At 51.7% G+C, this 24,339-nt stretch overlaps 1 protein-coding gene across 1 annotated transcript in view; it reads right to left on the reverse strand.

Moving 5' to 3' along the window:
- Positions 1–6,009: 6,009 nt before the first annotated feature.
- LOC141975320 (uncharacterized) overlaps positions 6,010–24,339 on the reverse strand; it is a 146,214-nt gene continuing 127,884 nt past the window's right edge. Inside the window, 9 exon segments of the mRNA XM_074935613.1 lie at positions 6,010–6,090; positions 7,656–7,807; positions 8,631–8,720; positions 9,768–9,830; positions 10,017–10,079; positions 11,693–11,755; positions 13,387–13,512; positions 14,363–14,378; positions 14,381–14,494. Coding sequence (XP_074791714.1) covers positions 6,010–6,090; positions 7,656–7,807; positions 8,631–8,720; positions 9,768–9,830; positions 10,017–10,079; positions 11,693–11,755; positions 13,387–13,512; positions 14,363–14,378; positions 14,381–14,494 — 768 coding nt within the window.

The raw sequence follows: 24,339 nt of genomic DNA on the forward strand, positions 1-24,339 counted from the left end.
CATGATGATACACATTAAATGGACTAAAGCTGGCTAACTGAAAGTTACATTTTGAGACTACATATGGTGAATCATCATCAAACAGGTGTTTCCAGCAGTGCACCACAGGGGTCCGGTTTTGGCCCCACATTATTTAACGTTTTTTTCAATGACTTGGAAGAAAACATAAAGTCACTGACGAAGTTTGCAGACGACCCAATGAGTAGGGGATATTTATAACGAACTACATTCAAAAAGCGACATAAAAAGAATTAGCTGCAAATGCGAGCACCAAACAGGCAATGGTTAATTAAGGTTACCCCCGCAACTTTAATTTGGCCCTTGTGCATATGCTTTATGACATGGCTTTTAATGCCATGATCGCTCACTATTACCCACAGGACCCTGGCCCCAATACTGGCATTTCCACACTTTTGAGTACATGGCTTTGCAACCTGAAAAAAACAAAATACCACCAAGTGGAGCCAAAATAACCCTCCTCGTGGGACCACAGGAGAGTTGACGCATTTCAATATACAGCATGGACCTCTGCCACTGGAGCTAACGGAGGAACTGGTAGAAGTGGTCGACTCTTATCCTCTCGCTGCACCAGCCTCTAGAGAGGGATGGGACACACGCTTTGCCAGTGGGTTCACAGCTATTTGCCTGACAGCGGAGGAATGCTGAGAGGCAGGGCTTGTCTACGACAGCGGTTTAGTCCACCCTAATGAGAATGAGTGTGGCTTGAAAATGCCTGCGTACACACGACACAGACCCTTAAAGGGCGCTAACTCAGGAATCCTGGGCTCTGTGCCAGCTTTGGGAAGGGCATCTGTTCCGGGGGCTATTGACTCTGCTACCCCCTCCCCTACCCCGCCCCTTCTGCCCCTGCCCCTAACATCTCCCTCCTCTTCCCCCTCTCCCCTCTGCGCCTATGCACCTAGCCCTTATCCTTTTCCCTGACTACTCTCCCCTACTTCTCAGCCCCCCAAACAGCCAGCCCCGCTGTGCTCCCTTCTCCCCTCTTTCTCACCCCAATGGTTAGGCTGTTTCCTCCGTCTCTGGGGGAGCATTGAGTGCACAGGAGGGACAGTCTGGGGCCCGGCACCACAGCATCCCCCAGCAGCCAGGAGGAGCCATTATAGGAAAAGCCCTGCTCATCCCTGTAGCCTGTTTCTGGTGATTTCTGGGCCCGTTTTGCTGTGATGTCCTGCCCTGCTCTTTGCACATCTGAAGAGGTAAATTATTGCAGCTAACTCCATAGCTTCACCCCACTGCTTCTCTCCCTCGCTTTGGGCCAAACAAAGTCCATGCTGCAGTGCTGGTCATTTTCGGGAACCGCCAAGGTCAGCACCGCCTGGCTGGAACCCGCACCCACTCCCACACTCAAACTCCCTCCCAGAGCCCGCACCCTTTATCCCCTCCTGCACCCCAAACACCTGATGTCCCAGCCCTGAGCCTGCACCCCACACCCTAACTCCCTCCCAGAGCTCTCACCCCTCATCCCCTCCCGCACCCCAAACCTCTGCTGCCTCTGCCCTGAGTCCCCACCCCACAACCAAACTCCCTCCCAGAGCCCACAGCCCCTCCCACACCCAAACTCCCTCCCAGATCCCGCACCCCCTCCTGCAGCCAAAACTCCCTCCCAGAGCCCGCACCCCGCACCCCTCCCACACCCAAACTCCCTCCCTGAGCCCTCAAACTGCACCTCCCCACACACCCAAACTCCCTCCCAGAACCTGCACCCCGCACCCCTCCTGCACCCAAACTCCATCTTAGAGCCTGCACCCCCTCCCACACCAAAACTCCCTCCCAGAGCCTGCTCCCCCTCCTGCACCCCAACCCCCTGCCCCAGCCTGGTGAAAGTGAGTGGGGTGGGGGATGGTATCAAGGCCTGCATCTCAGACAGCCTTCCCGGGCCCTGATACCATCCCCCACCCCACACACTTTCCCTCTCTGCCCCGATCCCATCTCCCGACCCCACACACTTTCCCTCCCCATCCCTGATCCCATCCTGCACCCCACACACATGCCCTCTCCACCCCTGAACCCATCCCCCACCCACACATTTGCCCTTCCCCCAAATCCTATCCATGTGACCCCAGGGACCTCTTGGTGCCAACTGGCAGAGGGGACAAAGTGGATGCACAGGGTTAACATGGATCCCCTGGGTCAGGAATAAGTATAATAATTCACCAAAGGTGACATGAAAGGTCTCTACCGAAAGCCAGTAGCTCACTGGTCATCACAGTCACTGTGAAACGTATGTACGGATAATAGTTAAGAAGTTATGTATAGATGCTGAAAAATATGTGGTTTAAGTTGGGGGCTTCTTACCAGAAGGTGATTGTGACAGGGCGCTTGCCCCGCACTGGCCCTAAGAGGGTTAAAATCCACCTAGGGAGGCTGAGGGGAAGGCAGCCAAAGGAGGGGCTGCTGGGGAAACAGCCAATTAGGGCAGCGGCTGCAGAAAATTAGGGGTGGCAGCTGGAGCAGCCAATCAGGGCCCAGCCGGCCTACATAAAAGGAAGCTGCAGACCAGCGCACATAGTCTGCTGCAGGGAGTCCCAGGGAGAAGACTGGCTTCCTAGAGGGCTACAGAGAGACCAGCACTGGGGGAAGGGCAGGTGCTAACAGGGACTAGGAGAGCTCCTGACAGGCTGCCAGGACTTACAGGCTTGAGGCCCTGGGAAAAGGAGCTGGAGCCAGAGGCAGGAGCAGAAGGAACCGAGGCTGTGGGGAAGTGGCCCAGGGAATAGAGACAGTGAGCTGGAAGGAAGGAGCAGCCTGGCTGTGGACTGCCAAGCTGCTGAGAGGAGTGGCTGGACGCTTGTTGGAGGAGTCCCCCGGAAGTGGGGAACCGGATGGTGACATGGCTGGAGGGCTGTGCTACAAAGCAGATGAGAGAAAGGAGCTGTAATGGGTCTGCAGGCAGAGGTGAGAACGGGAGAGCCACCACCCGAGTACGCACCTGCTGGACTGAGCTAATTCCTGAAATGACCAGCAGGTGGTGCCAGTGTGGTGAGTGATGCCGTGACAGGGATAAGCAGGTTCCTTTCAAGCAGGAGGTGAGAGATGCTTCTCTCTCTGTCTGAGCTGGTGTGTGCTGTAAGACTCACACTGGATGCCTATTTGCTTTACGGAGCCTGAGCCTAATCAAGAGTTTGCAGTCTACAAGAAAGATGCAGACAGGAGAAAGCATCCAGCAGGGGGCATCCTGTTTATGAGCAAAGACAATGGATGTGGGAGGAGGGGTATAACTGGGAGTACTGGGGTACACATGTGAGCCTAAAACTAGGACGGGTTACCAGCATGCATGTCTTATGAAAGGAGGGTCCCAGCTGTTAAGTGCTGAGAGAAAGACTTTGGGTGAGCTAAGCTTCGTTAGATGGGGAAGTATCTCTGGTTAGTTAAGTTTAGGCTCTAGAAACCATGTTATGATTTTATTTGACAAGTAACCATTTGTTTCCAATATTTGTTACTTGCTGCTTCTCAAACCTCTATTCTTAATTGAACTTATACTTGGTTTCACTTTATAAACATGTCTAAGCACTGTGTTTCAAGTGGAGCTGTGTTCTGAGGTGTAGCTGCTAAACTGCAGTGTCTGGCTCCTTTGGGAGCAGTGTAGCCAAAGGCATGGTGAGTGTCCCATGGCACAGGGGCTGGCCTCTCCAGGGGGATGCTCACAGGGCTTGGGTTGGAGTGCATCTATTGCTAACCCTCACAATTACTCTGTCCCCTTTTCCCTCCCCAACATCCCTGTCCCTCCCTCCCTCTCCCCCCCCCCCCCACAATTCCACTGTGTCCCTCCTCCTCCCCACTAGTAGGGTTGCCAACTTTCTAATCCCTGAAAACCAAACACCCCTGCCCCACCTCTCCCCCACTCCATCACTTGCTCTCCACCCCAGCCCCCATGACTCATGCCCCCAGGACTCACCTGCTGCCTTGTCACCATGCCTCAGTGGGTCACAACTGAATACCAAATTCAGACCAAACGGCTGAGAAATAGGGCAGATACGCCCCAAAACTGGTGGCTATTCTTCCATAAAATATACCAAATCAGCAACAAAAGTAAACTTCTGTCTCACCACACTGGCTAACAAGAAGTCAGAAATTTAGCCTCCTTAGATATTCCAGTCCTGGATTCAACATCCAGACACTAGACTTAATGATGAGTGATTATTTAAAACCAATTTCATCAAACAAAGGGTTCTTCTGATCCCAAAGGAGCGGCCACATACCCAGGTCAATATATAACTCAGATCTTACCCAATAATCACGCTGTTGTCAGTCCTTTAGTATCTCATATCTAAAGGTTTATTTACAGAAAGAGGTGAGAGTTAAAATTGGTTAAAGGAATCAAATACATATAATAATTGTGAAGTTCTTGGTTCAGGCTTGAAGCAGGGATGCACTAAACTGCTGGCTTGTTAAATCTCTGGTTGCTTCCAAATGACTTGGAAGGTCCTCAGTCCTTTGGTTAGAATGCTTCCATAGCCCAGACATTACAGCAGGGACGAGGCAAAATGGAGATGTTTCTTGGGCCTGTTATAGCTTCTGCTGTGTGGAGGGAAACCCATTGTTCTAAGCAAAGCCCTCAGCACAGTTTGTGGAAAAGTACAGGCACACAAGATGGAGTTTAGTATCCCATGATCTAGTCACATGCCCATGCATGCTTCGATGAGTCATATCAGAGGCCATGACCCATATTCTAGCTGGAAAGTCCATCAGGTAGGGATAAGCCTTTTCTATGGTCCAGTGTGAGTTAAGTGTTCTTTGATGGGCCATTCAACTTGTATAATCCCTTCACAATGTGCTGGCCAGACTAGAAGTAAGATGTCTTGTGGGTGTGACCACAGGAGCAAACACATTTGAAATGCAGGTATACAATCAATATTCATAACGTTAGATATAAAAAGATAGGATAATCCTATTCAGCAAACCATAACTTTTGGGGGGCACAGTGGGGTGGGGTGGGGTGGGGTGGGGGGGGTCCCTGGAGCGAGGGGCTGGGGAGGGGAAATCAGGGCACAGCAGAGTGAGGGAGGTCGGCCCCTGGAGTGAGGGGCTGGGGAAATCGGGGTGGGAGGCAGACAGGTTACCCCCCAACCCCCCCCTGGACGGCACTGGTATCTACTTTGGAGACCAATCCAGGAGCCAATCAGTTCTGTCTGTCAGGCCTGGAGGGGCGGGAAGAGCAGCAGCTGCTGAGCGGAGCCGCTTCTCCAGCAACAGCTGCTGCTCTTCCCGCTCCCCGGTGGCAGAGGCGGGTTACTGCACGTAACTGGACTTTTAGTGTCCGGTCAGCTGTGCTGACTGGACCCTGCTAGTTTCCCTTTTCGACCGGACGTTCTAGTCAAAAACTGGACACCTGGCAACCCTACCCACTAGTCCCTGAGCTCCCCACATCGCTGGGGCGCCCCCAGGGGTGAAAGTAAGTTAGAGGACTTACCGGTACGCCGGAGTCCTGAGCAGGGGGTGTGGCCTCAACTGGAAGAGGCAGGGCCTTAACTCCCCAGGCCAGGGCTCCAGCTGCGGTAGTGGCGGCTGGGAGCCCGGGGCCCTTTAAATCACACCCGAGCTACCAGCTGCAGAGGCGGCTGGGAGGCTCGGGAGCGATTTAAAGGGCCCAGGGCTCCAGCTACCGCAGCTGAGCCCTGGGCCTTTTAAATCACTGAGGAGCCCTGGGGGCTCCCGGCTGTCACTGCTACCCCGGGACTCTGGGCTCTGGCAGAGCTTTAAAGGGCCTGGGGCTTCGCTGTGGTAGCAGCTGCCAGAGCCCCGAGCCCTTTAAATCCCCACCTGAGCCCTGCTGCCCGAGCCCTGGGGTAGCGGTGGCCAGGCTCCATTGGGGATTTAAGGGGCTCCAGCCGCCGCTACCGCCCCGGCCCTTTAAATGCCCACCGGAGCCCCACCGCCGCTACCCCAGGGCTTCGGCAGCAGGGCTCCGGCGGGGATTTAAAGGGCCGGGGCAGTAGCGGTGACTGGAGCTCCGGGGCTCTTTAAATCCCCGCCAGAGCCCCCCCACCCCTACCCCAGGGCTCGGGCAGCAGGGGCAGTTAGTCCTGCTTGCCAGTACTGCTTGCCGTTAGCGTTCTTTGTCAAAAACTCCTGAAAAAAGAAAATAATTGATTGCAATAAAATATGGCCCAAATCTAAGGCACCACCCCAATCCCACCTCACACAGCCCGTACTCCTCTCTGGCTCTCTGTTGTTCTCCTTGTGCCGAGATGTGGCCCATTGGGTTAGGCAGCGACTGAGATCGAGGCCCCATTGTGCCAGGTGCTTCACAGACACCTAGTGAAAGACGCTCCCTGCCCCAAAGAGCTTACAATCCAACAGACAAAACCAAGGGTGAGAGGGGAAACTAAGGCATGGTGATTTGTGCCAGGTCACACAGAAGGTCAGTGGCAGAGCAGCGAGTAGGACCCAGCTGTCCTGGCTCCCAGGCTTGTCCTGCATCACTAGACCAGGCTGGCTCCCCTCCCAAAGGACCTGCTGAGGGAGCTGCGGCTCTGGATGGATGTGGAAGCACCCTGTGGACATGGAGGCTAGGCAGGAAACATCAGGGAGCTCCCAAGTGACCATGATCTCATGGATCCCAGTCCTCCACCAGACGCTGTGTGTCCTTTCCCCATCACTCCTTACAATCAGGGGTCTCTCTCGACTCCCGCAAAGGTTTGCTTCCCAGGGAGCTTCCCTGGAGCTGTCAGGCTGACTTGCCTGAGGGTCCCCAGCAGCCTGACTGGCGCTTGGGATGAATTGTGCAGTAACTCTTGGGAGCTGGGGGAGTGCCCGAAGTCTGTGTTCTGGGAAGCGGTTTGCTACTCGGTCCTGTGCCAATAGATGGTGCTCAAGTATATGTAGCATGCTCCCTGGGTTTTGTAGGGCCAAGACAATTTCTTGTGCACTGCAAATGGCTACCTCAGAGCGGCCATACTGGGTCAGGCCAATGGCCCATCTAGCCCAGTGTCCTGTCTTGCGACAGTGGCCAGGGCCAGGTGCTTCAGAGGGCATGAACAGAACAGGGCAATTATTGAGTAATCCATCCCTTGTTATCCACTCCCAGCTTCTGGCAGTCAGAGGCTTAGGGACACCCAGAGCATGGGGTTACGTCCCTGACCATCTTGGCTAATAGCCATTGTTGGACCTGTCCTCCAGGATCTCATCTCATTCTTTTTTGACCCTAGTTATACTTTTGGCCTCCACAACATCCCCTGGCAGTGAGTTCCTCAGACTGACTTTGTGCTGTGTGAAGAAATACCTCCTTAGGTTTGGTTTAAACCTGCTGCCTATTAATTTCATCAGGTGACGCCTAGTTCTTGTGTTCTGTGAAGGGTCAATAACACTTCTTTATTCACTGTCTCCGCACCCGTCCTGGTTTTATAGCCTCTGTCACATCCCCCTTAGCCGTCCCTTTTCCAAGCTGAACAGTCCCACTCTTTTTAATCTCTCCTCATCTGGAAGCTGTTCCAGCCCCCTGATCATTTTTGTTGCCCTTCTTGTGCACATCTTTACACTGGTGCATAATGTATTTCCTAGGCACTGAGCAGAGAAACATCAGCTACTATCCTGTCCCCAGGCATCTCTCTCATGCCAAGAGCCTCCCAGTTGCTGGGAGACCATCTCCACCCCCTGTCCGGGCTGTGTGGCTGGACTCAGTGAGCCTGACTTACCTGCTTTTGTGGGTTATCAAGAATAATCAGCTCGGCACCTTGGTCTTTGCAGGCCTGCTTGGCATAGGACCAGTGTTTACGCACTGTGGAGAAGTAGTAGCAGGTCCCTGAATTCAGCAGCCAGCCAGCTGGACAAATGCTGCAGGCAGAGTCTGCAATGCGAGACAAGCAGAGGTCACTCTCAGCGCTGGACTGCAACAGACAATAATAGCGTCTGCCTAGTGCCCTTTAGCCAATGACCTCAACGCGCGTAGCCAAGGTGGGGAAGCGTCACCCTTAATTTGCAGAGGGGGGGAAACTGAGACAGAGAGAGGTGCAGTAACTTGCTCAAGACCATTCCCAAGCTGGGAAGAGAACTCAGGAGACCTGATTTCCGGCCTCACCTGCCCTAACCACTAGCCCAGTGGTTTTCAACCTTTTTTCGTTTACGGCCCTTTAAAACATTTCTAATGGTGGTGCAGACCCCTTTGGAAATCTTAGACATAGTCTGCAGACCCCCAGGGATCCGTGTACCACAGGTTGAAAGCCACTGCACTGGACAACATTGACTTCAAGGAGCTGGGAATAGAAGCCAGGAGTCCCAGTGGCCAGCCCTCTGCTCTAACCACTAGACTTCATATACCTCCCAGAGATGGGAATAGAAGCCAGGTGTCCTGCATTCCAGTCCCCTGCTCTAACTATTAGACAAAACTGACTCCTTGACAAACTAGGGGAAATCCCAGCTAGCCCCCTGAACATTATCACTGCTTGTGGGGAAAAGGAGCAGGAATCCTAACTGCACGAGGTGCCATGGCCCAGGCCCCCATTTGCTGGGTGCTGTACATTATTTATTACATGAATTATGGCAGTGCTTAGATGCCGCAGTCATAGATCAGGCCCCATTCTGTTAGGCATGGTACAAACACAAAACAGAAAGACAGTCCCTGCCGTGAAGAGCTGACAGTCTCAGCAAGTCGAGGCTGGCGTGTGTCTCACCGTTCCTTTTCTGGACAGCATCCAGAATCTTGTAGGCTTCAGCCCTGATGTCATCTCTGTCACTTTTCGCTTTGGCCAGACCCTCCGACACTGCAAACACAACACATGTCACATGTAGGAATAGGGTTGTATCCCTTTAAACAGTCTGTGAGCCTCCAGTGGCGCTCACCATATTCTGTACTTCAGAAGCTGCCAGAAGCCAGCTAGAGCAGCGGGTGTGTGCAGCTAGGCCTGGCACACCTGTGTGCAGATCGTAAACACTAGGACTTGGGGCCTGGCTGTGACACTGAAGTGGGGCCCGTATCCCAGCAGCAGGAGTCACAGAGCTTGTTACACGGTCAGTCTGATACAGTCATTAGGGACTGGAGACCTGGCCGGAATCACCAGCTGAACCTGAACCTTTCACAAGGGTCAAAATCATTCATCTAAAACCAGGTCCCCACCCCCAAACCTCAGCAGGAGCCCTGCCCTCGCCTCACACCCAGGCACACTGCCCTGCCCCACAATTCCCTACCTCTGGCTCCCCAGTTTATTACACCTGGGCCATCTTCTGCCCAGCCCTTTAATCTATCTGCCTCCCCTCAGCCACTAATGAGTCACCATCCCTATTTCCCTCCCCCCGGCCCTCCCCTGCTTCCAAAACACATATCCCCTCTCCTAGCAGTCCCAAGTGAACCTAGGGAGAAAGAAACGGCCAGATCCCCCCTCTGTAGCAGCCCAGCCCATGGGAGTCCCTAAAGGCCAGAGACTCCTGCAGTGACCGGGAATGCACCTGGGGTGAGAATCCCTGGAACTGAAGAGTGAACTGGCTTCCCCAGTTCACCCCAGCTAGTCACACACCCTGAGCCTGGTACAAGAGGAGCCCTGAGTGCAGAGGCTCTGTGGGCACTGGCTGTGTCCCCGCCCCTCCGGTGGGTCACCCAGAGTAGGGCAGGGCCCTGGTTTCCGGCCTCGGTGACTTGATCCCAAATGCTGCTTGCGCGGGCTGGCCTGGCGGGGTAGGGTGGAATGGATCCCAAATCGCCATGGGAACCTGGCACTGGGATTCTCCACCCCGCTCTCTTCTTTCTGCTGTTCTCCACCCCCTCCTCTGCCTGAGCCCTGCTCCCTGCCCCCCACCCCGCCATGGGCACTCACCTTCCACTCTCAGCGTGGCCTGGTCCGACTGCAGCCTCTTCAGCTCCGTGGCCAGCTCCACCTCTGAGAGATAAACAGGGCTGATCACGTTCCTGAGAGGGGACCCAGGGCTCAGCGGGAACAAGGAGGTGGCCAGGGAATGGGGGATGTTGGGGGGAGCTTGGAAGGAGGAGGAGTGACGTGACTGGGGTGCAGGAGGTTCGCAGAGGTGATGCTGGGCTGTGGGTCTGTGAGGGCTTCAGTACGTACCAGTGCTGTGCATGGCGGACTGGTTGAAATGAAGTGTCTCCAGTTGCTTCGCTGTCTTGGAGCCTGGAAGAGACAGAGGCCGGTGAGCTGGGAACTACCCCTCTCTTCATCTCGTGGGGCAGGGCCGTGTTCCCTAGCAGAGCGGGTCTGTCAGGTACTGGGGTCTCCTGGGGCTGGTTTCCTTCCTGGGAAGAGGCGGCGCGGGTGGATTTTCTTTCATCCCCTGGCCATGACGGTCCATGACTCAGGCTCTGAGATGGAGAGCGACTTGCCCCAGGCCAGGTAGTGAAGCAAGATTAGAACTCGGGGCTCCCTGACTTGTGCTCATTCCCTCAGACCCCACCTCCAGCTACCAGCCCTGCCTGGGGACAGCTTGTTAGTGAGTTTAGTTAGGGCCCATCCAGACTAGGGAAATTTGTACTAGTGTCACCGTGGACTGGTGCAAATCCCTAGTGCAGACACATGGCACAAGGCTTGCACAGGTTACCAGGATTAGACCCACTGATGTGAGTCCTACTTTGCATTATCCCAGTGTGTGTCTACATTAGTGGTTTGCATCAGCATTTACCTATCAGGACACGGTCTGTAGACAAGGGGCAGGTTCTCCATCACCTGGAATTATTAAAAGATTGTCTGTCTCTTCCTAAAAGTTCCACTCCAGCTTGACTGCCAGATATGGGCTGGATATAGGAATCGCTGGGTGGGATTCTGTGGCCTCTGCTATGCAGGAGGTCAGACTAGAGGCCCATAACAGTCCCTTCTGGCTGTAACATCTATGAGCAACGATGGTGCAAACTTCCCTAATGCAGACAGGAACCTAGCTAGTTAGATAGACCCTGAGCCAAACACCACTGAAGACAATGGGAGCCTTTCTATTGGTTCGGTGGGTTTCAGATCAAACCATTAGTTAGTTAATAGGAGCAGAACAGAAAAGAAGAGAGGTTTGGAATTTCTTGTTTCCCTGTGTCCCTCTGCCTGTCTGTCTGTCTCCACCTATCACCCCATGTCTTACACTTAGGTTGGAAGCTCTTTGGGGCAGGAACTGGCTTTGTGTACTGTGTTTGTACAGCACCTCACACAATGGAGTCCTGGTTCATAACTGGGGCTCCTGGGTGCTGCCATAATACACCTAACAGGCGAGTCTGGGATCCATAGACAATCACAGTCCTTGTTATAGCCAATGAGTGCCAAGTATCCACTTTTAGACACAACAGGAGGAGCTATCAACCTCATTTATGTAGTGAAACAGCTGCAGATAATGAAAGTGACCACCCAAGGCACCAGGCTGCATGGCAGGAAAGAGCCGTGTGGGCCGAGGGGCACCCTGGTTGTAGCCCCAGGTGTTCGGAGCAGCCTGTGTGTGAGGGAGGCTGAAGGAGCTGTGAGCGGGACCCTGTCAGGAAGCAGAGATGGAGTTTCTTGGGCACAGAGCTTAAGGGGCAGAAGGGGGATTTCCGAGGCAGGGAACAGCCTGCAGCTGTTTGTTCCTGCTGTGTTCAAGGGAACAAGATGTTCTAACTAAACAAGATCACAGCGAGAACAGACCTGCTTGGGAGCAGCGATTGCTCCCCCTAACAGGAACAAACCTGACAGCACCTCTGATTTTTGGCTTCTGCCAAAGGGGCAACATCAGTAATACAAATACACGGACACTCATAAGTAAACTGAATTGTTACCGTTGCCTCTCAGCACGGATTGACCAGTCCGCAACTGCTCCAGCTCCTTGGACATCTCCGAGTCTAGACAGAAGGACAGATGCCAGCTGTTGTTTATATGGTTGGGGGGGGGGAGGGGGCTGAGTTTTCGATTTGGGTTCACAGCGTAGAGCGACATGCTGCATTTCTACTTTCCAACTTCCCCCTGTGGAGATAATCTCTGAGGGTGATATCCCCAAAGGGATTTCGGCATTGCAATGCTGAGCACCACAGTGCCTAGAAAATCCCAGGAACACCCACAAAGCCGAGTTACATGCCCAGGCTCCGATACAATGACTGGGGAGAGCAATGCATCTGAGTGCAATCCCCAAAACCCAGCACGCTAGGCGGGGAGCTGTGTAAGTAGCCAATGGGAGATACTGATGAGCCATCCCCACCCTTTTCTCAGAGCTAGGCATGCTAATCCAGGCTGCAGGAATGGGAAGTATCTAGCTCCTCTAGTGATCCACAGACAGGAACTCCTCTCCTGGCTTAGGCACCTAGGTAGTGTCTTTTGGGAATGAGTTAGGTGCCTGCCTCATTCTACACAAAATGCAGGGGAGGAGGTGCTGCTGCCCACCTTATAATTTATAGCCCAATGGTCAGAACACTCACTTGGGATGTGTTCGACCCGGGTTCAAATCCCTCCTCCCTGGCAGAGGAGCAGAAAGGATTTGTATAGGGGCTTAGGTGGGAGACAAGCATCCAGATGCCTCGAGGGAGGCAGGAGTGCGCATGCCTAGAGGTGTCGAGTGAGTTTAGGCACCTACAGTGCTCAGTGGGAGTTTTGTGGATTGCAGTAGGAGACTTAGGTGCCTCACTGGCTTCAAGGATTTCACCCAGAGTCCCCTCTGAATGACTTCTGCCCTGGCGCAGTCTGGCCAACTCCAGAGGTTAAAAACCAATCACAAGATTGGCTTAAAAATCATGAGATTTGTGAAAAATAATAGACTTTTCTTTTCTTTTCTTTGCCTCCTGGTTTCTGAGCCATTACATCGCTTTCCCAAGTTTTTCTGTGCAACTAGAATCCGTCTCAGTATTTTTAAATGAAAGCTCAGATTCTCACCTAATCACAAGACTCCTGGAGCCGGGGCTTCAATTCAAACACCACCTAGAGTTCACAACGCTGAGGCTGCTATGTGTAATGACACCCACCAAGGCTCCTCAGCAGGACGTGAATCCCTGCCACAGCAAAGACCTTTTGAGCTACAGGAGCTACTCTGTTAGCTGGCAGGAGTAGTTAGGCTGTTATCCTGTGTGGAGCAGCTGCTAGAGGGCATCCCAACACACATTGTACTCACTTGTACCTGTGAATACATTCAAGAGTCAAACACCAGCGTGTTCCTGCTCACAGTGTGGGCTCTGGGAAGGTGCCCCACTGCTGTGAATTGGAGGGCAGGTGGCCTGACTTAATGAGCCTTGTCTTACAATTAGCAGCACTATGGCACAATGAAACACATTGCGGGGGCCTATATCCCTTCTCCTGCAGTGTCTTGACACTAGCCATTGCCAGACATAAGGGGACCTGGCTGGGAGGGACTCTTGGCCTGAAATCCTGGCCTTGCTGAAGCCAATGAGAGTTTGGCCATTGACTTAATGGAGTCAGGATTTCACCCCGGTCTTTTCCACGGGTCCATTCCTGTGTGATAGTCCTAAATGCACTCCAGAATACTTACACTTTCCAATCACCATGGCGAGGAGGATGACCCATAACACAAACGACACGGCGTGCACAGCGTAAAGGGTTAATACTGACCTTTCCTCCCCATTCAGGCCCCTACCGCACTGCAGCAAGGAATTCCCTGGAAGGCAGGAGCAGAGACAGCGGGGGTTAGAGCATCGGTCCCTGCCCTCTGGCGAACCAGTGCTGCGGGGGCAGGTGTGCTCGAAGCCTCGCGGGGAAGGCACTAGGGGAATTCAGAATTCACTGTTATTGTAATTCATAAATAGTGATGGACGTGCCACTGGGGTCAGGAATCTCTGTGCAGCACAGAGCATGCCGGGGAATTCACACCCTCTATCTATCTATCCCTATAGAATCATAGAATATTAGGGTTGAAAGAGACATCAGGAGGTCATCTAGTCCAACCCCCTGCTCAAAGCAGGACCAATCCCCAACTAAATCATCCCAGCCAGGGCTTTGTCAAGCCGGGCCTTAAAAACTTCTAAGGATGGAGATTCCACCACCTCCCTAGGTAACCCATTCCAGTGCTTCACCACCCTCCTAGTGAAAGAGTTTTTCCTAATATCCAACCTAGACCTCTGCCACTGCAACTTGCGACCATTGCTCCTTATATCCACCCTATCTATCTATCATTTGCCCACCTGGATTTCCATTGAGCCTAAGCCCCAGAAGTAAGAGAACCCCATTTCCTGGGAGTCCCCTCTGTTTTCCCAAGGATCCTTTGGGGGAGCCAGGCCATGAGATCCATGTGAGATGCTGGGATGATTCCCTGGGGTTTCACCTCCCACCCTTTCTTCTCTCTGCTTTGACTGCCTTCCACCATCAGGATACAGCTCCGCGGCTGCAACCCCTGCCTACATCTCCCCCTCACCCCCTGTTCAGTCCGTGCTCCCCTCCTGATGGTTGCTTGTACCACCTCCCTATTGCCAGCCCTGGCCTCCCCCCCAGTGCCCTATGCTCTCCCATACACTGTCCTCTAAGATTCCTCCCCATCTTGCTGCAGACTCATGCGCCATGAAGCCTGCCAGGCAGAAAGGCTGCCCCCCGCTCTGTGCTGCTCTGTCCCATCCACTGTAGCCTCCTCCAGGCAGGGACAAGCCCTTGGTTCAGAGCGTTGCTCCATGCACAGTACCATGTACTCACCAGCCAAACCCCCCTTCCTCCACTGCCTCAGCCCACTGTGCTGCTGTCAGTGGGGAGGGGAAGGAAGCAGCTGTGTCTCCAACGCCTACATCTCAAATCAGCGCCCCCTCCCACACACACATGCACATATCCCCCTTCACTTCCCAGGAATGAAAGTAAAAAAAGAGGAAGAAAAGAAGCACAAATCTGCTGTAAGCACAGAATTGCACGAGGCATGTTCCTATTGCACAATGCAGGGACAGTCCGCCTGATCAGCAGAACTCTGGCTCCGAAATGCCTCTCGTAACACGTCCACCCCTGGGCCTGGGACAGGGATCAGGGCCAAGGCTCCTGATGGTATAACCTGCAATTGTGTACGACGGGCTCCAGCGCCCAGCAACTCGTGCATTGTGGACACTAGTCCTGAGTGCAATATGGATGCAAAATGGATCTATTTATCCATTTATCCATTCAATCCCATAAATGCTAGCCATCCCTATACAACCCCAGCCAGCCATCCCCATACTCCTCCATCCGTCCATCCATCCATCCATCCCCATACACCCCCCTCCATTCATCTCCATATACCCCCCATCCACCCATCACCATAAACCCCCCTCCATCCAACCATCCCCATACACCCCCCTCCATCCATCTCCATATACCCCCCCATCCATCTATCCATCCCCATACACACACATCCATCCCTATCTATCTCACAATCTCCATACACACCAGTTCATCCACATCTATCTATCTATCTATCATCATACAGCACCCCTCCGTCCCCACACACTCTCTCTCTCACTCCCCCGCTTTTAAACCCCTCATTGCCATAGTATGCAAGCACCAAACATAAACATCTGATGAAATGCTGCTGAGACAAGCCTGGAATTCTCAGCCTGGCTCTGCCCAGCACCTCCTGCTGTGACGTATGAAACGCCACCCTCCCAAAGTACAGACCTGCCTTCGAGTCTGACTTCGCTGCTGAGCACTATGCCACTCCATAAGTAGGGCCCAATCCTGCAAACCTCGCTGACACCGCCCTCCTCTTGGCTTCACTGGGGTGTGAAGTCTGCAGGATCAGGACGTGTTATCAAGGAGTGAGCTGATTAGCAGGAAATGATTGCGCACTCTCCCACTAATGCAGCCTGCTCTCCCAAAAGCCATTTCTGTCTCCTGTTCCTTGAGCGTCCCTTGGTTGGACTCTTCGCACTTTTGGTAAATGCTGCATCTGAGCCTCTTCCTACCCCAATGGCTCCAGCGGCTTTTATACCAGCTGAGGCTCTGAGCATCTTTCCTGGAAAAGGAAACACATGTACCCAGCCACTCTTCCTCTCTTCAGAACACAGAGATCTGTGACCCTGTCACTTCTCCTCTAGCAGCTGGGAGCCTTCATCCAACCAGGATTCCTGGTGCAGCTGACAAATAATAGCCACCCACCCAGTGACCCAAGGGGCACAGACAATCTTTAAGTGGGAGGATCTTTTCGGAGCTGGGCATGTCCTTACCCTGGGCCCGGCAAGAGGGGTTCTCGCGTGTGCAGTCTGTGAACATTGCTGTTCAGGGAAACAGAATGGTGAACATCTTGCAAATAAACAAACGGCACTAAGAAAACACCTGACTCCATGTCACCGATTTCTGCTCCAAACAGGAAGCCAATCTGCAAGGGCCTGAAAAGTCACTTGTCAAAGGGCACCAACATCTTTCTCTCTTTTCAGGGTCTTTGTGCCATTGATGGCACTTGGCATCTTGTCAGTTTCACTGGTTTGCAGCCCTGCATAGGCTGTGTGTCGGGTTCCCCTGTTGTTTGCATTGGTCTCTCTCACAGCACCAGGGAGGGGAAAACAAGGAAAATGTAATGGTAAAAGTACAAAAATTGGCAGGAGTACCCGGGGGAGGAGTAGGAGCTGAAACAACTTGTGTAACTAAAATCACTAGGGGGAATATTTTCAAAAGCACCTAAGGGGATGTCTACACTGCAGCAAAAGCCATGCGGCATGGCTGCGGCTGACCCAGGTCAGCTGACTCAGGCTTGTGGGATGCAGCCTGCAGGGGCTAAAAATTGCAGTGTAGACATTTGGGCTCGGGTGGGAGCCCAGGCTTTGAGACCCTGCCCCTCACCATGTTTCAGAGCCGGGGCTCCAGCCCAAGCCCAAATGTCTATGCTGCAATTTTTAGCTCCACAGCACAAGTCCCAGAAGCCCAAGTCGATTGACCCCAGTTCTGTGGCTCAGTGCAGTGGATTTTTTATCGCAGTGTAGACGTACCCTAAGTAATTTAGGAGCATAAATCCCAGTTTCAAAAGGCACTTGGGGCCAGATTTTCAAAGGTATCTGGCCCCTAGAGATGCAAAATCATCTCTCCAGCCCAGAGACTGTAACAGTGATGTTGGTGTCTCAGGGAGTTCTGTTCTGAGTAGAGTTCTAAGAAAGGGGATGATATCTTGGGTTCTGGTACCTGACCAGGACTCCTAGATGCTACTGTAATACAAATAAATAATAATCGTCTGTTCCTCAAGAAATGGCTCTCATCTCCAGCTGGCTGACTCCAACGCCAAGATTGCTCAGGACAGAGACACTGCCAGTGACAGAGCTGCAGAATACCTCTGAAAACTGGGCTGAGAGGGGAACCCAGCGGAGGAAGAGGAAAAGGAAGATCTCACCTGGGCCAGCAGGTAAATGATTGGCTTGGCTCCGCCGCCTCTCTGTGGGCTGCTCTGCCTCAGTTTTTGCACCAATGTCACTAAGCCCTGGTCTACACTAGGACTTTAGGTCGAATTTAGCAGCGTAAAATCGATCTAAACCTGCACCCGTCCACAGGATGAAGCCCTTTATTTCGACTTAAAGGGCTCTTAAAATTGATTTCCATACTCCACCCCTGACAAGTGGATTAGCGCTTAAATCGGCCTTGCCGGGTCGAATTTGGGCTACTGTGGACACAATTCGACGGTATTGGCCTCCAGGAGCTATCCCAGAGTGCTCCATTGTGACCGCCCTGGACAGCACTCTCAACTCAGATGCATTGGCCAGGTAGACAGGAAAAGAACTGCGAACTTTTGAATCTCGTTTCCTGTTTGGCCAGCGTGGCAAGCTGCAGGTGAGCATGCAGAGCTCATCAGCAGAGGTGACCATGATGGAGTCCCAGAATCGCAAAAGAGCTCCAGCATGGACTGAACGGGAGGTATGGGATCTGATCACTGTATGGGGAGAGGAATCCGTGCTATCAGAACTCTGTTCCAGTTTTCGAAATGCCAAAACCTTTGTCAAAATCTCCCAGGGCATGAAGGACAGAGGCCATAACAGGGATCCGAAGCAGTGCCGCGTGAAACTTAAGGAGCTGAGGCAAGCCTACCAGAAAACCAGAGGGGCGAACGGCCGCTCCGGGTCAGAGCCCCAGACATGCCACTTCTATGATGAGCAGCATGCCATTTTAGGGGGTTCAGCCACCACTACCCCAGCCGTGTTGTTTGACTCTGTCAAGGTTCCTTCCCCACTCTGAACACCAGGGTACAGATGTGGGGACCTGCATGAAAAACCTCCTAAGCTTCTCTTTACCAGCGTAGGTCAAAACTTCCCCAAGGTACAAAATATTCCACCCTTTGTCCTTGGATTGGCCGCTGCCACCACCAAACAAATACTGGTTACTGGGGAAGAGCTGTTTGGAAACGTCTTTCCCTCCAAAATCCTTCCCAAAACCTTGCACCCCACTTCCTGGACAAGGTTTGGTAAAAAGCCTCACCAATTTGCCTAGGTGACTACAGACCCTGACCCTTGGATCTTAAGAACAATGAACAATCCTCCCAACACTTGCACTCCCCCTTTCCAGGGAAATGTTGGATTAAAAAGCCTCACCAATTTGCATAGGTGACCACAGACCCAAACCCTTGGATCTGAGAACAATGAAAAAGCATTCAGTTTTCTTACAAGAAGACTTTTAATAGAAATAAAAGTAAATAGAAGTAAAGAAATCCCCTCTGTAAAATCAGGATGGTAGATACCTTACAGGGTAATTAGATTCAAAACATAGAGAACCCCTCTAGGCAAAACCTTAAGTTACAAAAAAGATACACAGACAGAAATAGTTATTCTATTCAGCACAATTCTTTTCTCAGCCATTTAAAGAAATCATAATCTAACACATACCTAGCTAGATTACTTACTAAAAGTTCTAAGACTCCATTCCTGGTCTATCCCCGACAAAAGCAGCATATAGACAGACAGAGACCCTTTGTTTCTCTCCCTCCTCCCAGCTTTTGAAAGTATCTTGTCTCCTCACTGGTCATTTTGGTCAGGTGCCAGCGAGGTTACCTTTAGCTTCTTAACCCTTTACAGGTGAGAGGAGTTTTCCTCTGGCCAGGAGGGATTTTAAAGGGGTTTACCCTTCCCTTTATATTTATGACACGCCCCCCAAATCTCAGCTAGGGTGAAACACTGGCTGGGATTTCTTCCTGGAGCTCTAGGAAAAACAGAGGTAATAAGACACATGCATCTCTAAATATACTACCAAGTACATAAAGACTAACAATATTTTCCACATCTCAAGGACGATTTTAACCAGTTGATTCTGGGAAACTTTCACGGGAGAGTGCATCAGCCACTTTCTTAGAAGCTCCTGAGATGTGTTGGATGTCAAAATCAAAATCTTGGAGAGCTAAACTCCACCGAAGAAGTTTTTTGCTATTTTCTTTGACGGTGTGAAGCCACTTCAGTGCAGCATGGTCGGTTTGCAGGTGGAAACGCCGTCCCCAAACATATGGGCGTAGCTCTTCCAGAGCATAGACAATGGCGTAACATTCTTTTTCAGTGACTGACCAGTTGCTTTCCTTCTCAGACAGTTTTTTGCTGAGAAACACTACAGGGTGAAATTCTTGATCAGGTCCTTTCTACATTAAAACTGCTCCCACACCACGCTCGGATGCATCTGTGGTTACTAGGAACGGTTTGTCAAAGTCTGGGGCCCTTAGTACAGGGTCAGACATGAGTGTCGCTTTAAGCTTGTTAAAGGCCTTCTGACACTTTTCGGTCCACTGAACAGCATTTGGCTGTTTCTTTTTGGTTAGGTCTGTCAGTGGGGCAGCGATTTGGCTCTATTGCGGTACAAATCGTCTGTAATAACCAGCCAAGCCTAAGAAGGATTGAACCTGTTTCTTTGACTTTGGGACAGGCCACTTTTGGATAGCATCCACTTTGGCCTGTAGGGGGCTGATAGTTCCTTGACCCACCTGGTGTCCAAGGTAAGTCACTCTGTTTAGACCTATTTGACACTTCTTAGCCTTAACAGTTAGTCCTGCCTCCCTTATGCGCTCAAGGACTTTTTGTAGATGTTCCAGGTGGTCTGCCCAGGAATCCGAAAATATGGCCACATCGTCAAGGTAGGCGACTGCATATTCTCCTAATCCCGCTAGGAGACCATCTAAAAGTCTTTGGAAGGTGGCGGGTGCATTTCGCAGCCCGAAAGGGAGTACATTAAATTCATGTAGCCCGAGATGTGTGGTGAAGGCTGACCTTTCCTTGGCAGATTCATCTAGCGGTACCTGCCAGTACCCCTTGGTTAAGTCCAAGGTAGAGATGAACTGGGCCCGTCCCAGTTTCTCTAATAGTTCATCTGTGCGTGGCATTGGATAGTTGTCTGGGCAAGTTACAGCATTTAGCTTACGGTAGTCCATGCAAAAACGTATTTCCCCATCTGGTTTGGGAACTAGAACCACTGGAGATGCCCATGCACTTCCAGAGGGGCGGATTACACCCATCTGTAACATATCCTGGATCTCCCGGTCTATAGCAGTTTTAGCTTGAGGAGACACCCGGTAAGGTTGGACCCTAATTGGGTGAGCATTACCTGTGTCAATGGAGTGGTATGCCCGTTCAGTCAGTCCTGGGGTGGCTGAGAATGTTGGCACGTAGCTAGTGCACAGCTCCTTGATCTGCTGTCGCTGCATACGCCCAAGGGTCATGGAGAGGTTCACCTCTTCCACGCCACCAGCACTTTTCCCTTCGTAGTAGACACCTTCAGGCCACTCAGCGTCGTCTCCTCCCTGGGCTGTAAACTGACAAACCTTTAATTCTCTGGAATAAAAGGGCTTTAGAGAATTAATATGGTACACCTTAGGCTTTTTGTTGGAGGTGGGGAATGCTATGAGATAATTAACAGCTCCCAGGCGCTCCTGGACCGTGAATGGCCCTTCCCACGATGCTTCCATTTTATGGGCCTGGAGCGCCTTTAAGACCATGACCTAGACCCCTACTTTGAAGGAACGCTCTCTGGCATGTTTATCATACCAGGCTTTTTGCTCTTTTTGAGCATCCTGTAAGTTTTCTTTAGCAAGGGCTAAAGAGGTTCGGAGGGTGTTTTGTAGGTTGGTTACAAAGTCCAGAATGTTAGTTCCTGGAGAAGGTGTAAATCCCTCCCATTGCTGCTTCACCAACTGTAATGTCACCTTAACCTCACGGCCATATACAAGTTCAAATGGGGAAAACCCGAAACTGGGATGTGGTACAGCTCTGTAGGCAAAGAGCAACTGCTGCAACACTAGGTCCCAATCATTGGAGTGCTCATTTACGAATTTACGTATCATGGCCACCAAAGTTCCATTAAACTTCTCCACCATGCCATTTGTTTGATGGTGGTAAGGAGTGGCAACCAAGTGATTTACCCTCAAGGGATTATGAGTGGTACACTGTCGGTAGCAGTACTGTAATAGATGGGCAAAGGAGGGCGGGTTGTGCTGTTGTGACCCTCCATGACACTGTGGAAGCTGAAGGTTTGCCTGCTGGGACCTCTGCCTAGCTTGCCAAACTAATAGCCCTGACCCGTGCACTTGAACTGTCAAAAGGAAAGCAGGTCAACATTTTTACTGATTCAAAGTATGCTTTTGGTGTGCTACATGCTCATGCTGGCCTATGGAAGCAAAGGGGAATGCTGACAGCCCAAGGCTCCCCAGTCAAGTACGGGCCCCAAATCCTCCGGCTCCTAGAAGCTGTACAGCTTCCCTCGGAAGTGGCGGTGGTACACTGTAAGGCCCATCAAAGGGAAGATCAAGATGTGGCCAGAGGTAACGCCCGGGCAGATAGAGAGGCTAAGCATGCTGCCACCCTGCCATCCCCTCAGACTGAGAATGCCCATATGCATGCCCTTATCCCATCAGTAGGGGAGCTTCCAACCCCTCAGTACTCGGAGGAGGAGAGACAGCTAACTGACAAACTCGGTCTCCGGGAAAAGGAAGGATGGCTCCATTCCCCAGAAGGGAAGGTCCTCTTACCAAAGGGCCTGATCCAGCCGGTGCTGCAGAAACTACATCAAACCGCTCATGCTGGCAGGGAAGCACTTATCCAGCTAATGGGAAAATACTTTATCACTTCCGGACTCCGACCCCTGGCTGCCCAGGTACAAGCGGACTGCTTAGTCTGCCAAAAGAATAACCCCCGACCGGGACATCCTGTGCCACCAGCTGCCCTAGAACCCACTCCGGGCCCCGGACAAATGTGGCAAATAGACTTTACTGAGTTTCCCCGGACCCAAGGGTTCAAATATCTCCTTGTCATAGTGGATTGGTTCAGCGGATGGCCAGAAGCCTTCCCATGCCGTAATTGCACTGCCAGAACAGTGGCCCTCAAGTTTGTTAAGGAGATCATTCCTCGCTTTGGACTCCCCCTGTGGATGGAATCTGACAACAGGACACATTTCACGTCAAAAATCATTCAAAGCATCTCACATGCCTTACAGATCCCCTGGAAACTCCATACGCCCTGGAGACTGCAAGCCAGTGGGGTAGTGGAGCGTACCAATCAGACCCTTAAACGGCATCTCTCAAAAGTGTGCCAAGAAGCCTCACTGCGATGGCCTGATGCTTTGCCCCTCGTCCTACTTCGTATCTGCATTCTTCCTAAGGGTAGATTAGGGCTTAGTCCCTTTGAAATTATGTTTGGAAGGGCATGGCCTATGAATGGTACCCCGGTTCTGTCAGGGGAATGGGAGCTGGGTAATGTTTTTTTGTTACAGTATATGTGTTCCCTGTCTGCTGTTCTCTTGTCTCTTCACAGGTATACCAAGGATTCCCAGCCTCTCCCCTTGGACTCTCCCTTCCACTCCTTACAGCCCGATGACTCTGTGCTTGTTCGTACCTGGAAAGACGAGCCTCTCCAGGAAAAGTGGAAAGGACCCTATACCATCCTGCTGGTCTCCCATACAGCGGCAAAGATCGAGGGACACAAAAACTGGATCCATCACTCTCGTCTGAAGGCAGTACCCGCCCCCTCGTCAGCAGAACAGTGGACTGTCCAACCTGCTGACTCCTCATCTAGTGACGATCTCGGGCTAAAGCTACTGTTTAAAAGACACAAATAGTGGGCATCTTAACGCTAAAATGGGCCCACCCAGGTACTGGAGACCCTGGGTTGGGAAGACTCTGGTGATAATTAATTGGGTAACATTGTTATTCTCTGTATTGTTATTTCCAAACTGTGCATATCGGGAGCATAACTCCTTTGTTTCGCTTGCGCACCATGTTGCTACTTTAACAAACCAGACTGATTGCTGGGTATGTGCTCCGACTCCACGGTCCCCCAAAACGGGAATGCCCCTTGACATGCTGCCCTTGACCCTAGCAGAATTAGCCGCCACCAAAGAGCAGGAAAGAACGGACTCGCCGTTCTGGAATAAGACCTCTTTACAGCAGGCCACCTATCAGGACCAGGAGTATTCAGTTGCAGTACTCACTGAGGGAGCGTTATGTTTTACCCGAAACCAATCTGATCACTATGGGCGTCCTGTGGGAAAAAGCTCCTGTGTTATTACACAGTGGGCTGATGGGTATTGGGTAAAGACCAAAAGGGGAGGCCAACAGTGTGGGTGTAATGGTTCCTCCCCTTTTAGGGAAACTCTTACAAATAATCTTACCACAAAAGAAAGGTTTGGAAATAGAACTTCCCGTCCAGTTAATATCTCCAACGTAGCAAGCCAATGGTGGGTTTGTAGTGGTCCCTATGGCGAGTGTAATTTGAACGGCACAATTAGAAACGCCCCCACTTGTACCCAATCAGGAGGATGGGATGTCCCTTTAGGGGCATATGAACCGTTTGGAAAAGCAGCCAAAGCAGCTTTAAATATCCCAGGAATCCCCTTAAGAAACAGTCCTTACTGGGCCCTACAGGGTCACTATTTTGTATGTGGCCGAAAGGCTTACAAGGTGCTGCCAGCCAACTGGACAGGTAGCTGTTATATAGCTCGTGGAGTTCCTCATCTTTCCATAAATGCCACACTGCCCAAAGGAAAGATTAGAAATGCCCGAGAAACCTCTGTTGAGTCACGAGAAAAGACCCTGCGGTGACTGACTACGGCATTGGAGGGCAATATGAAGAATTCCCTCACAACCGAGAAGCTTGTAGGGTGCTCTGTACTGGGAATAGCGTCACTGTTTACTGGGCCAGCCATGGCATGCATAGGCCGCTATACTGCAAGGCTGCAAGTGGTACTTGAGAAAGTGGCCTTTGAGTTAGAGGACTTGGTTAGTGATTTAGGATCAGCAGTAAAAACATTAAATAAAGAGGTACAGCAGCTCAGGACATTTTCCCTCCAAAAAAGGCTGGCTTTGGACTAATCTCTTGGCATCCCAAGGAGGGGTTTGTGCCCTCGTCGGGCCCCGATGTTGTGTATATGTCAGTGATAGCAGTTATGAGATCTATGAAAAGATGGTACAGGTTGAGGCCCATGCCTGAGCCGGAGCACAGGTTGCCTATACTGTTCCAGAGAGCGATTGGTTGCAAACCTTGTTTTCAGGCTGGGGTTTGTTGTCTTGGCATGGTGGTATATTTAGCCTGTTATT

This window comes from Natator depressus, chromosome 20 (genome assembly GCF_965152275.1).
Source record: "Natator depressus isolate rNatDep1 chromosome 20, rNatDep2.hap1, whole genome shotgun sequence".
Classification (NCBI taxonomy): domain Eukaryota; kingdom Metazoa; phylum Chordata; order Testudines; family Cheloniidae; genus Natator; species Natator depressus.